Source organism: Xyrauchen texanus, chromosome 14 (assembly GCF_025860055.1).
Source record: "Xyrauchen texanus isolate HMW12.3.18 chromosome 14, RBS_HiC_50CHRs, whole genome shotgun sequence".
In the NCBI taxonomy this organism is placed as follows: Eukaryota; Metazoa; Chordata; class Actinopteri; order Cypriniformes; family Catostomidae; genus Xyrauchen; species Xyrauchen texanus.
Genome location: NC_068289.1, coordinates 42,756,373 through 42,770,738, shown reverse-complemented (window position 1 = coordinate 42,770,738; position 14,366 = coordinate 42,756,373). Strand labels below are relative to the sequence as shown.

Here is a 14,366-nt window from a genome sequence, read left to right as displayed (position 1 = left end):
AACTAGTTCATCCTTTTCTTAAATTTTTTTTTTAGGAAAAATCTAGGTTACGTGAGGAAGTCAACAGGGCCAATTTTTGGAGGGTTAAAAGTGCCAAAAGTGAAGTTTATAAATTTGTTAAACTACTTGCATGAATTCTTCTGTTAAAACATGTGTTTTAAGTGAGCTGTAAAGTTGTTTAAATGGTCATTTACCGGGAGCGTTATGTCATCATGGCAACAAAGTTTCCAGGAGGGCCACATTCCAGCAGAGTTTAGCTCCAACCCTAATTAAACACACCTGAAGCAGCAAATCATGGTCTTCCGGAGTGCTTGAAAATTACAAGGCATTTTGGAGCAGGGCTGGAACCAAACTCTGCAGGGCTGTACCCCTCCAGGAACTGAGTTTGACACCCCTGGTTTACAGATTGGCCACATTCACTTCCATTGTAATCGTCTCACTGTAACCCAGATTTAGAATTTTCAGAAGTCAATTTAAAGTCAATCAATTTAATCTAAAAAAATTGTTTGCCATATACAATATGTATACAATGATAAATTCTTGTTTAATTGTTCTGCTGACAAACATAAAACTTTTTATTTTATTTTAGCAGACGCTTAATGAAAATGGGTGTTTATAATGGAATATGTTATTAATTTAAAACAGGTAAAATATGCTGGTGTTGATGCATTACCTAGGGACACAACTTCAAGTCTTTTTAAATAACATATTGCTAAATAATATTCCAAAGTAGAGACTAAATTTAGATCTAAATAGCTTTTATTTCCATAGATTTTGTTTTCATCATAGCATATATAGCAAGTTTGAAAACCAAGAAAACCCAATAAAGTGTAAAAAAAAAAAATGCATTTTGTTCATGGGTTAAGAAAAATGTATTTATTCACATTTGTTACACAAATTGTACCCTATTTTTAGAACAATGGAAAAAATAAACACTCGATTGCAAAGCACTGGTAGTTATCTGAGTTTTAATCCAACATATTCATATTTTTGCAATACAAATAAGTGGTTTTAGCAAGTTAAGTGATAACAAATAACAAAAACAAAAAATGACTCCGTAAACAATAAAGCTCAGGCAGACAACAGAGCTTTAGACGCTGGAATGATAAGTGCTTCCCAACAGGATAATTCCCAGATATTCAGACAGTCAACTGTGCAGCCTCTTTCACCAAGGACTTCATGGCACCAATGTCCCCAAGCAGCGAGGATATTCCCATGCTGTTCCAGTGGTCACCACTGCTGGTGGAGGTACTGAAGGACACCATTTCCACACCTGCAGAAGCCAAAACTCCTAAGGTGGATTAAAAACATGAAATAAAAAGAATCAGTAAAAGAGCTGTAAGCAATTTTGAAAATTTGAAGATTAGAAAATGTCCTTCACTACCTGACAGATATCAATGAAATAGGCGTAAAATAGTGGTACAAAAATATTCTGACTGTGGGACATTATTGTTTAGCTAACCAGAAGACTTGTGACAGCAGCTGTGGTATATTTATTAATGTTAATTTAATCTGAATTATAAATTGGAGATTATATTCATCAAAACTGCCACGATACGAGTTTGCAAATTAATTTTCAGAGCTAGATTTGAGGGGAAGATTTCCAGTGATTAATGGCTTAAATCTTAGTCTGAGGTTATCACAAAACTCTGAAGACATGGAATATAGCAGATCATATTGAAGTCAATTTTTACTACAAATTCTGCTTCCTGACCAGTAGGTGGCAATATGCACAAAGAATGCGAATCGCAAAACAAAAGAAGAATATGGAAGTGAAAGTGAAGATTCATAGTATAAACAACTTAAATATTGATCGGTTTCTCACACACACACCTATCAAATCTCTTCTGAAGACATGGATTTAACCACTGAAGGTGTATGGATTAATTTTACGCTGACTTTGTGCTTTTTGGACCTTCAAAGTTCTGGCCACCATTCACTTGCATTGTAAGAACCTACAGAGCTGAGATATTCTTTTTAAATCTTCATTGGTGTTCAGCAGAAGAAAGAAAGTCATACACATCTGGGATGGCATGAGGGTGAGTAAATGATGAGAATTTTCATTTTTGGGTGAACTATCCCTTTAAGTCTAACTCCTGTCTGTTGTAACTAAAAATAAATGCCACAGACAGACAGTAATCTCATATATTCCCATTAAACAAGTAAAGGCTATATGTGTACAATGTGCATCAGTCTTTACCAGTGACCGAGAGCAGGAGTTCAGTGGAGGCAGCAGCCTTGAAGAGCAGCAGGTGTCCAGTGAGAGGAACAGGCTGTCGAAAAACACTTCCATTCAGCTCCAGAAGCACTGGAACTCCAGCCTGCACGGAGCCCACGGCCTTATAGCTACTCCCATTCATGAAAACCTCCACCACACAGGCCTCACGCTCATGTGACCGCTTGTGATCTGTCTTCACCTGGTGGATTGAGACACAAAGACAGATTAGAGTTCAAGAGTGCTGCTTTGAAAATAAACCTTCAAAATGCTAATAAATATGAAACTTTAACGTAAGACATCCTTCAGATTAAAGATTATTCAAATATTGACAATATATTCAGGATTATTTTTCTGCCGATATAAAAGCTTCACTTTTACTTTGGCCATTAAAGGGACAGTTCACCCAAAAATGTCAAATCTCTCATAATTTACTCACCCTCATGCCATCCCAGATGAGTATGACTTTATTCCTTCTCCTGAACACAAAGATATTTAGAAGAATATTTCAGCTCTGTAGGTTCAAACAATGCAAGTCAATGGTGACCAGAACTTTCCAGTTCCAAAAAGCACAAAAGACAGCATAAAAACTCCAATAAATCTATATCTTCTGAAGCGATATTATAGGTGTGGGTGAGAAGAAGATCAATATTTATGTCCTTTAATTAACTATAAATTCTCCTTCCTGCTCAGTAGGCGGCGATATGTATGAAGAATGCGAATGGCCAAAAGCAAAAGAAGAATGTTAAAGTGTATAGTAAAAAAAAAAAAAAAGGTCTTCAATATTGATTTGTTTCTCACAAATACACCTATCATATCACTTCAGAAAACATGGATTAAACCACTGGAGTCGTATGGATTACTTTCATGCTGCATTTATGTGCTTTTGGACCTTTAAAGTTTTGGTCACCATTCACTTGCACTGCATGGTCCTACACAGCTGAAATATTCCTCTAAAATATTCATTTGTATTCTGCAGAAGAAAGAAAGTCATGTACATCTGGGATGGCATGAGGGTGAGTAAATGATGAGAGAAATTACATTTTTGGGTGAACTATCCCTTTAATCTTCTGAAAGTGTTCTCCTTAGATCAAGTTCTCAATCCCTCATTGTCCCGTGGTTTACAAACTGTAGGGAATAATATGTTTTAAAAATGTTTCTGATTTCCTTGAGGGAAAAAAAAAAAAAAAAGTTAGAATTTGTCAATGAAATGACATTTTCATGAATCATTTCATTTCGATAGAAAACTCGTTTAATTTGCATCGTCACTCAAAAATGTTCACACAAGTCCCTGCATGGATTATTATTTATTAAAATGTTTTACTAAAAATATACTATATAGGTAAAAATTGCTCTTTATTACTATGTATTTTTAATATTGGTGCAAATGACAATTTATCAAATATACAGTACATACAGGGTTCCCAAACTGCTGGATACAGATTAAAAAAAAAATATATATATATATGAACCATTTTGCCATTTTCATTGACAAAAGAAATATAGCATGTGAGCAAGTTTTACCCTACAAGAGCAAAATCTAGCTGGTGAGATTAGGCAAAGGAAAACTGGGAACATTTGTGTTTTCTGTAGAAATCTCCATGACTTTTCCATGATTTTTTGGAAATGACAATTTTAGAGTTCCCTAATATTTTGGGGGGGTTTTCATGACCGTGGGAACCCTGTATATTAAATTTGATTTGTGCTGTGTTCATTTAGTGAAAAACGTTGTAGAAAACATGTCTAACTAGATTTCTACTGTATTTTACTTCTTGTATTATCCATTTTTTTAAATGATGGCTCTCCACTATTAAGGTATTTCAGAGCAAATTTATAAATATAATTATATATATTGAATATTGCCAAAGGCTGTAAGTTGTACAGGGAATTCAGCCAGAAAGATATTCAGAGGTTTTGTGAGGTAGTCTTACAGTAATTCCTCTCTCTGCAGCTAGAGCCAGCACATTCACCAAGTTGGGTCCATTCTGAGCATTTTCAGTTAGCAGTCCAACTACAGCGGAAGAGCTCAAAAACCCAGTGGAATTCTTCAAACACTCCCCTGAATAATAAAAGAAAAAATTACCATGCAAACTCAAGAGAAAGAATCAATAACAAAAGCATATTGTGCAAAATATTCAACAATGATGCAAACATGCTCTTTTTCACCACAACATGAAAGATGAAAATTCTGCCTAACATTTCCTTTGGTGTTGCAAGGAAGAAAGTCATACAGTTTTGGAAAGACAAGAGGGTGAGTAAAGGATAATTAATTCCCCTACCAAGTGATGTGACATGGACCTGACTGTAGGGTTGTTTAGAAGAAGTGCAGGCCTTCAACACTCGGCCCATCAACTCTCCCAACCTGATCCACTGATGAGAGTCAGGAGAGAATGTACTGGCCAACACCTGAGCATTCACCTGAAAAAAAAATTATAAACAAAAATAGGAAAGAATTAAACAACAATTCAAGACAGGTAAAATCATACAGATTAATAAATAAAGGCATGACCAGTGTTCTTTACTAAAACAGGATCACTCAATTAAGGTACACTCAGTAAAAGTTGTTTATGTTTACTGACACCTAGATGTAGCATTAAGCAAAAAATTCACTATTCGCAGTCAGCCATGATACATTTATTTAGCAACTGAAAGCATCCAATTACTAGGGCAGAAATGATTAGTCGACGTTTGACAAATTTTCGTTGTCGAATAGTCGTTTGATCTCATTTAACGTAACATGAGATCACATTAAACTGTAATGATGACACGTGAGAGCAGCACTGCAGTTCACATCTGACTGAAGAGAGGAAGAATTGTAGATCGCAGTATGAGGGTACTATAATGCAAAAATTCAAAGTAAAGCACTCTCGTTGTGGAATAAGTGAAAGCTGAAGCAAAACTTGCGTGTCGAGCATCTTTAAAGGAAACACCCCGGCATTACATCTTAAATGCAGTTATATTTAATCAGATCATGTAAATAACTACAAACTCAGAAACTGGCATTTTTCTGTGCATTAAGCGCCTCTTCTATGAGTTGTGCGAATGTCCCGATCTAAGGTGAAGAGACTGAAACTGCATCCGGCTGATGTACACTCTGTCATGGGGACGCTCGTCCCTCGAGCGCATTGTAATATAACGTGATGACTCGCGACATATTTAATCATACTATAGGTCACGGTTCATTTTTTATCGTGAGAAATTTAAGAAAATGAGCAATGCACAGCTTTATTAACACAAGACAGTTTTTTTTTTTGTGGGTTAAAGATGGATTGAAGTGAACAGAAAGGTGAAAGAGGGAAGTCTTCACCCCATTATACACTGCAAAAAAAAAAACGTAATTTTTCTACAATATAAATATCTAAAACTCCTTTAAAATCACGTACATTATCTTTAGCAGCTATACTGCAGAAGAAAAAAAATTGTTATCTGAGAATGTTGAATACATAAAAAATACAAATATTTTAAAATATCTAAAAATCCTTTTAAAAAAGTTGCACTAACCTGAGAAGCAGCATATAAGATATTTAGATTTGCTTTTATAGAATAGACTTTGAATATAAGTCTTAACTGCACTCGCAGAATTATAACCAAGTGAAAAATAGACAGTCTCTTAAAGCAAGTCTAAATATCTTATATGCTGCTTCTCAAGTAAATGAATCTTGTTTTAAGGATTTTCAGATATTTTTTAAATGAAAAACAAGACAAAAACACTTGATGACAATAGGATTTTTGCAGTGAATTTCTTTACTGAATTAAACGTAATAAAAAGTATTTTTCCCGTTAATTCAGTGAATGTGATTTAGAGGCATTTTTAAAAGAAGTTTTTTTTTCCCTCTTTGTTGTTAGCAAGCATGTTTAATACAACATTTTAAGTCGGGACACAATCAGAATAATCGGTTTAGAGCTAATGATTAATCATTGCAATAATCGCAGAATAGTCGAATAATCGTTCTAATAATCGTTAGATTAATCGATTATCAAAATAATCGTTAGTTGCAGCCCTACATATTACAGGGGATTATTGAGATATATCGAGTAATATACATTATTTGAATTAAGGGGGGCTTGGGGCAACAAAAAAAAAATGCTTTTATAATCAACTCTTCTGTTATTTGTTTGTAACATCTGAAATAGTTCTTAAATTTTCTATTATTAGTCCTGGTTATACATATTATGGCATAAAATAGGAACTGCTGTTGATTATTTCTTAGGTGTTAAGGAATAATAAATTCTCAATCTTAAGAATTTGTATTAATCAATTTATTAAATGAAAGTATTTGACATAAAAGGTGCACCTAGATGCATTCTAGGTCCTGGCGGTGGCGTAGTGACTCAATCCAGGTGGTGGGGGACGAATCTCAGTTGCCTCCGTGTTTGAGACTGTCAATCCATTTTAGCATGTGGCTCATTGAGCGCATTACCACGGAGAGCTAGCGAGTCTTCATGCTATTCTCCGCGGCATTCACACACAACTCACCACACGCACCACTGAGAGTGAACCACATTATAGCTTCCACGAGGAGGTTACCCAATGTGACTCTACCCACCCTAGCAACTAGGCCAATTGGTTGCTAAGGAGACCTAACTGGAGTCACTCAGCATGCCTGGATTCGAACTTGCGAATCCAGGTGCTGAGCTACCCAGGCCCCAGACAAAGCTGGTTTTAAAATGGTAAAATATAAAACGAATCCAGGGGGCAAATATTGCCACTTAATATAGAAGTTAATTTCTGACACTGCTAAGGCATATTAAACATAAATACAGGATAGGAACTAACAATAACAATGAAAAACATTACAGTAATATGAGAGAAGACAAAAAAATAAATCAGGGTACACTGTAAAGACAAATTATTATTAGAAAGATAATGTACATTACAATCTGCAACATTGGCGTGTGAATGTGAAGGTATTGTGCAAAATGCAAGTGCTTGAACACACACATATATATATATATATATACACACACATGCATACATACACACAATTTACAACAGGTACATATAATAATAAAAATACAGATAATAATAATTATCAACATTGCAAAAAGTCCACTAAATATCCACTAAAATATCCCCTCATAATATACAAAATACCCTTTAAAATCAATTTTGGGTGGCAAATACTGCCCCTTAATAAAGAACTACAATTCTAGCACTGTAAAACATTATTTCAAGACTAAAATGAACTCACAGCTCCAACTAAAGCTTTGCCACTGGCCATGTCCACAATCTGCAGAGCAATATCCTTCCCACATCGAGCCTGCGCTTCTTTAGTGCTCGCTCCCAGATGAGGGCAGCCGATGACGTTAGGGTGATTCACAAGAGCCAAATCTTTTGGAGGCTCCTGATCCCAATCAAAAAAAATAAAGCTTTTTTATTTTATTTATAATTTCTCAAGTATGTCTTTGTTGTTGTATGTAATGCTTTCTATCCAGAGGAAGATGATAGTTCTCAGTATGGGTTGCTGGCAAGTACTCACCTCCACGAACACATCCAGCCCAGCTCCTCCACACTGGCCTGACTCCAGAGCTCGCAGGAGAGCGGCTTCATCGATAATGCCACCGCGAGCACAGTTCACAACCTTCACACCTCTCTTACACTTTGCAAATGTGGCATCATTGAGGAGACCTGTGTAGCACACCACCAAATGTTTGACATTACTCTAGGACAACTTGTCAAAACAAACCGGTTCTGGTTGGGTGATGTGTACCTGTCGTGGAGGGCATGAGTGGAGTGTGGACTGTGATATAATCACACTGTGGCCACAGTTGCTCCAGAGACATCTGATCCACTCCCCAGCTTGCAGTAACTTCCGGAGGGGTGATGGGGTCATAACCAATGGTCTATTAAGGATGAAAAACCCCACAAACTTACTACAATGCTACAATTCTTCTACAAATCATTACTAGGGGTTCATTTCAGTTATAAGGATATAACTGTCTTACCTTCATACCAAAGGACTGCATTCTTGTCGCCACCTCTTTACCGATTCTTCCAAGCCCAACAATTCCAAGAACTTTGCCATACAGCTCTGCACCCATGAACTGCAAAATCATTAGCAAAACACTCATCAAACTCTCACAACAGCCTGTGTGATGCTACACATTCAGCGATCACAATCCTTTAGTGATGACTGAGTTAACACAGACAGGGGAAATATGTTTGGAATAGCATACCATAAAACTCACTTTATTCTTGACTCATTATTTGATTAGTATTTTTTTGGAATTTATTTTCTGAAACAGTTTTGTAAATGGTCTGCACTTATATAGCACCTTTTTAACCTTAACGGTATTCAAATCGCTTTACACTGTGACACATTCACCCATTCACACACCAATGGTGGCAGAGCTGCCATGCAAGGCACTAGCCTGCCATTGGGAGCAACTTGGGGTTCAGTGTCTTGCCCAAGGACACTTCGGCAAGTGGAGTCGTGTGGGCCAGGATTCGATTAGTGGCCGACCCGCTCTACCAACTGAGCCACAGCCGCTTGTGTTTTCTTGCAATAATTTAACAATGGTTTTACTACAGCACCCATAGTTAAACTATGGTATTTGTAGTAAAACCACAGTAAACACAAAATTTTCCATGGTTTTACTGTAGTAAACCTGCAATAACAATGCAACCATTTTTTATTTTTTTTTGTGACAAGAACAATTTTAAATACCAAAGAACAAGTATGAAAAATAACTATGGTGTTACTATAGTAAAACTAAACATGTTTTTTTTGGGCAGGATGATTATGATTTTTACTAATCAGAATTTTGGTTTTTGTGTATTATTACTCCAGTTTTACCACAAATATCATGGTTAAAATATGGTTACTGCAGTAAAACTATGGTTAACCCATACAAAAATTAACCATGGTTTTACTACAATAATTGTAGTTTTATCATGGAATTTGTAGTCAAACCAGTAACTACAATTTGCCATGGTTTTTCTATAGTAAACCTGCAGAAACCATGAAACCATTTTTATTCATTTTATTTTTTTGTGTGGCAAGAACAATTTAAAAAAACATGTTACATGTACCACAAATTAACTATAATGGTCACTATAGTCAAATTAAAAGTGTTTTTTTTTTTTTAACAGGATGATTATGATTTTATTACCATAGTTTTGTGTTTCCTGTATTATTAATATAGATTTAAAATACGGTTGCTGTAGTAAAACTATGGTACATTTTGTGGTAATGGTTATACTTCAAATACCAAAGTTCAACAATGGTTACTGTAGTAAAATATATGGTTAACCCTTACAAAAATTAACCATGGTTTAATAACTAACCATAGTTGTATCATGGTATTTGTAGTTAAACCATATTAACCATAACATTTACCATGGTTTTACTATAGTAAACCTGCAGTAACCATATTTGATTTTCTTTTTATTTATTTTTTGTGGCAAAAACATTTTACATGTACCACAAATGAACGATCATATGACTATAGTAAAACTAGCCATGTTTTTTTTTTGGCAGGATGACTATGATTTTTATTTCTATACTGTAATTTTGAATGTCCTGTATTATAATACAGTTTTACCATGATCATCATGGTTAAAATATGGTTACTGTTGTAAAAATCATGGTGAACCCTTATGGAAATTAACCATGGTTTACCTACAGTAGCCATAGTTTAACCATTGTATTTTTAGTAAAACCCCAAAATTAACTATTTTACTGTAGACTGTCAGGATTACTACAAAATTACTAAAGAACAACCATGGTAAATTATTGCAAGGGAATGCAAAAATATTTCATACTTCCCTGTCCTCTAAGAGGCTCAGTAGGTCAGACTACCAAAAAGACAATTTTTCCTACAAACCCTTACATAAATCCTAAACTAGCTGCAAACTTGCCACTTATTATATTCACATGCAAATGTTTGCCAGAAGTTTGCAGATCTTCACTGGTAGTGGTGGACCTCCGGCAAACCTTTGGCAAACAATGAACAATTTGCCGCAAAGCTCATTTGCATGTGAAAATTATCAGTGGTGAAACTGCAGCAAGTTTGTGTCAAATTTGCCATGAATTCTCGATTTTTGTAAGGGAAAGTGGAGTACCAACAAAATGACCAAGATGATAACTGGACACCGCTCAATGAATCAAACGAGCAACATGAGTCATGGGACAACAATGTAGCATGCTACTACTTGAAATGTTTATCGTTGCATAATGCATTGTATTGCATACCATTAAACATCAACAATTGTGCATATACTGTACCTTTTTACGATCCCATTTTCCATCCTTCATTGACATGAAAGCTTGAGGAATAAGTCTTAAGAAATACAGAAATTCTAATGATTTATTAGGAACAGCACATCAAAAACATATATAAATTAGTACATAGGTTTATTTAATCCCAGATGAAAGTTCTATATTAATGATCAGGCCCACACAGAATCTTTCCCTCAAAACCAGTGCAGAAAGCAGTCTGCAGATTGGGCCAATAAATAAGTAATTTTGCACGTTTATGATATTATTATTTTTTTATAGTTTACCTTGACAAGCTCATCAAAAGAGCACAGGTGAGTTCAGCAGCACTGATCGTGTTTCCACTTGGAGTGCTAAAAAAAAAAGACAAGCTCAATTAAGACATCTGAGACTTTCAAATGTTCCAGAATTCAAGCAATTAAGCATCTTTCAGATGTCAACTTTTTCTCTTTCTTTTCTAGAAACATTTTAAGGATCGAGGCGATACGAGTGCACAAGTTGAACTCAAAAGCAATCTGCCCTAGTATGCCAGAACAGACAGAAAAGAGGTCAGGAGCAACATTTTACATGCTTCATTACTTCATGACAATGATGCCTCTCTTGGTTGCTGCATCCACGTCCACATTGTCAACTCCTGTTCCGGCTCGTCCAATGATCTTCAAGTTACTGCCAGCGTTGATGATGTCAGCTGTAACTTTGGTTGCTGATCGGACAACTAAACCGTCATAATTCTTGGGAAGAAAGGTTTAAAGAAATATGAACAAAAATGGCATGTAAAACAAGGCTCACATTTACTACAGAGTAATTTAATCTCAAAATCTTCTAAGCAAATAGCTCAAAGTGACAGAATGCATTACTATCATGTATTCAGTACTAGAGATAGAACTTTATTAACTTTGCGATTATCAGCATCCACTCGATAACCGTGTTCACTCGGCTGATTAACAGAAGTGGTGCCAGTTCCAAAATCGACCAAAAGATTTGTCAATGGATAGTCAACACTTTCTGTTTTCAAGGTTTCTTTTTTTCTAGTTAATGCAAAATTTTAATAAATTGCCTTAATTGCATAAAATAAGTGCTTGTTTCACATTAGAAATGTTTTGTACATCGGATTTACTGTTGGTTCCTGTAGCTCAACTGGTAGAGCATGTCGCTTTGGATAAAAGATTCTGCCAAACGGAGAAATGTAAATGAAATATATCGGCCATCTTGTTCTGTAATATAGGTCGAGCGATGGTGGATTTTGATGATACCAATAACTAAGTTGGTGGAACAGGCCGATAACAGATTAATCGACCAATTCTATCAATTTATAAAATGTATAAAAAATATATTTAAGTTTGGAATAATGTACAGATTTTGCTGTTTCGGAAGGAAATTGGTACTTTAATTCACCAAAGTGGCATTCAACTGATCACAAAGTATAGTCAGGACATTACTGATGTAAAAAACAGCACCATCACTATTTGAAAAAGTTATTTTTGATCAAATCTAGACAGCATCCATCACTCAAACACCTTTTCCTTGAGTATTCATGCTAACTTGATAATTTGATACTAGAAAATCACTTGCCATTATATCAAACACTGCTGAAAGATATTTGGTTTGTTAAATGAAGCTTAACATTGTCTTTGTGTTTGTTTTTGAGTTGCCACAGTATGCAATAGACTGGCATGTCTTAAGGTCAATATTAGGTCAAAAATGGCAAAAAAATAAACAGCTTTCTCTAAAAACAACAACAGGTAATTGGAAAAGAGTGTTATGGATCTTAACCCCAATGAGTTTTTGTGGGATCAGATAGACTGTAAGGTGCGTGAGAAGTGCCCGACAAGACAGGCACATCTATGGCAAGTGCTACAGGAAGTGTGAAGGGGTGAAATGTCACCTGATTATCTGGACAAACTAACAGCTAGAACACCAAGGGTCTACAAAGCTGTCATAGTTGCATGTGTAATATTTTTTGATGAGAACTCTTTGAAGTTGTTTAAGAAGTTCTGAACTTTTTAAAATTGTAATAGTAATTTTTCACGTTATCACTATCCTGATTATACATTGTGATCAGTTGAATGCCATTTTGTGAATAAAAGTACCAATTTATTTCCATAAGAGAAAATCTGTACATTCTGAACTTTTGGCTGTCAGTGTACATGATTCTGCAATATTTCTAGGTCACCAATTAATTACATGCAAAGTAAATTTGTAACATTTCCCATATAAACTCCAAAAATCATACTGGTAAATTAGAAAAATGCAAAGCAAACATATTCAATAGCGGTCTCAGGCTTTTGGACATCACTGTAAACCAATAAATAATTCAAAAAAGCACCCAAACATATCTTTTAAGAACAGTAAGAACAAACAAAACACTTAAAACTGATGGTCTACTCGGTGTTGACACATAAAATCATAAATTATAAAATGTTCAAAAAGCAAGTCATTGATATGGTGCAGGTTCATGTTGCTGTTGCATCAGATTCAGAAGAGGAGGGGTGGCACAGTCACGCACAAACCTAGTTTACTCATCAGCATTGAGTTCAACTGAATGCATTATACATGAATGTCAAATCAAAGCCAATATAACTTTGAACGACGCCATTAAAACAAAATCACTTGAGATTCTGCAGAAGTTTCTTACGATTCAACCAATTCAAACAACAACAAAACGTTTTTACCTGAATCTCTGCAATCAATTCCTCTTTGCTCATTTGCTGTTTCTCCGTCACCTTAATGCCATTCTCCTGCAGAATCACTTTACAACACGGATCGACACTTTCACTGATTAAAATGCTTTTGACTGTTACTGGAGCCATTGTTCTTGATCCACAAGACTCAACTCGATCGCGTGAACCGTAATGAACTGCTCGTGCTTTTGAATGAAGATCTGAATGCACGGATGAAACTCCGCCCAAAAGTGTTCCCCTGCGCCAGAGCGTCGAGAAATATCCCACAGTATCACTATCACTTTTCCTTTCTTGTTTATTTATACACGATTATTTGTGTGAGATTAAAATCAGCAAAAGATGACAAACAGAGTAAAACAGGCCAACTTTGTTTGGACTAATTCTTTACAAAAGCTCAGTCATTTGGCGAGCACATGACAGTTTAGATGTAGTTTCTACTTTTTATTTTTTTTTATTTTGTTTTTATTTTTACATAAATTACTTTAAATTACTTTAACCCTTAAACTTTGAAACTGAAACAAAATTGGGAAAAAAAATGAATTATATAAATATATAAAAAATATAATTAATAAATAAAATAAACATACTGTAGGCTATGTACGGTAAATCTATTGTTGTTGTTTTTTTTTTGTGAGTGTTTTTTGTTTTTGCACTTGCAGGTATGGTTTTTTTCATATCCACATAAGTTTACTATCACAGGATATCTATTTCTTTGGTACTATACCTATACAAATAAATACTATATCACGTTGATTTTCTGTGCAACAATTGTTGATTTGAAATGTTAACATTGAATTATCATGATCCCATTAGCGTGTACACATACATATGAAAAATAAAACAAAATATATTAGAATATATTCTATCATTTTCTATTTGTCTTGAAAACATTTTGAAAATGTGTCACTATCTGGGAATTTTGTAGATCCATTTGTGATATAAGTGCCAGATCTCTAAAGACCTGAATTTGTTAGACTGTTAGACCCATTTTCCACTATCAACTGTATTCACAATTATTTCCACTAAAACATAATTTATTCTTTTGTCATTTACACTATTCATGTGGGTTTTTCTGATAGTATTAATCTAAGTTTATTAACAGTATAAAGTTTTTTAACAATACAAAAGTTGACAATTACAATAAAAAGAGAAAGCAATAATAATAATAATAATAATAATAATACACAGAACAACTTAAAACACACACCGATTAGCCACAACATTAAAACCACCTGCCTAATGTTGTGTTGG

The 14,366-nt window shown here is 34.9% G+C and overlaps 1 protein-coding gene across 1 annotated transcript; it reads right to left on the bottom strand.

Annotated features, from left to right (window-relative positions):
• Positions 1-951: 951 nt before the first annotated feature.
• LOC127655214 (D-3-phosphoglycerate dehydrogenase-like) lies at positions 952-13,326 on the bottom strand. The gene is made up of 12 exons (XM_052142888.1): positions 13,107-13,326; positions 11,014-11,165; positions 10,722-10,787; positions 10,444-10,498; positions 8,162-8,260; positions 7,927-8,059; positions 7,696-7,844; positions 7,408-7,560; positions 4,495-4,633; positions 4,147-4,274; positions 2,201-2,417; positions 952-1,291 (listed from the first exon to the last, which is right to left on the bottom strand). Exons 1-12 carry the CDS (start codon positions 13,242-13,244, stop codon positions 1,140-1,142), a joined length of 1,581 nt encoding a protein of 526 aa, XP_051998848.1. The 5' UTR covers positions 13,245-13,326; the 3' UTR covers positions 952-1,139.
• Positions 13,327-14,366: the final 1,040 nt, after the last annotated feature.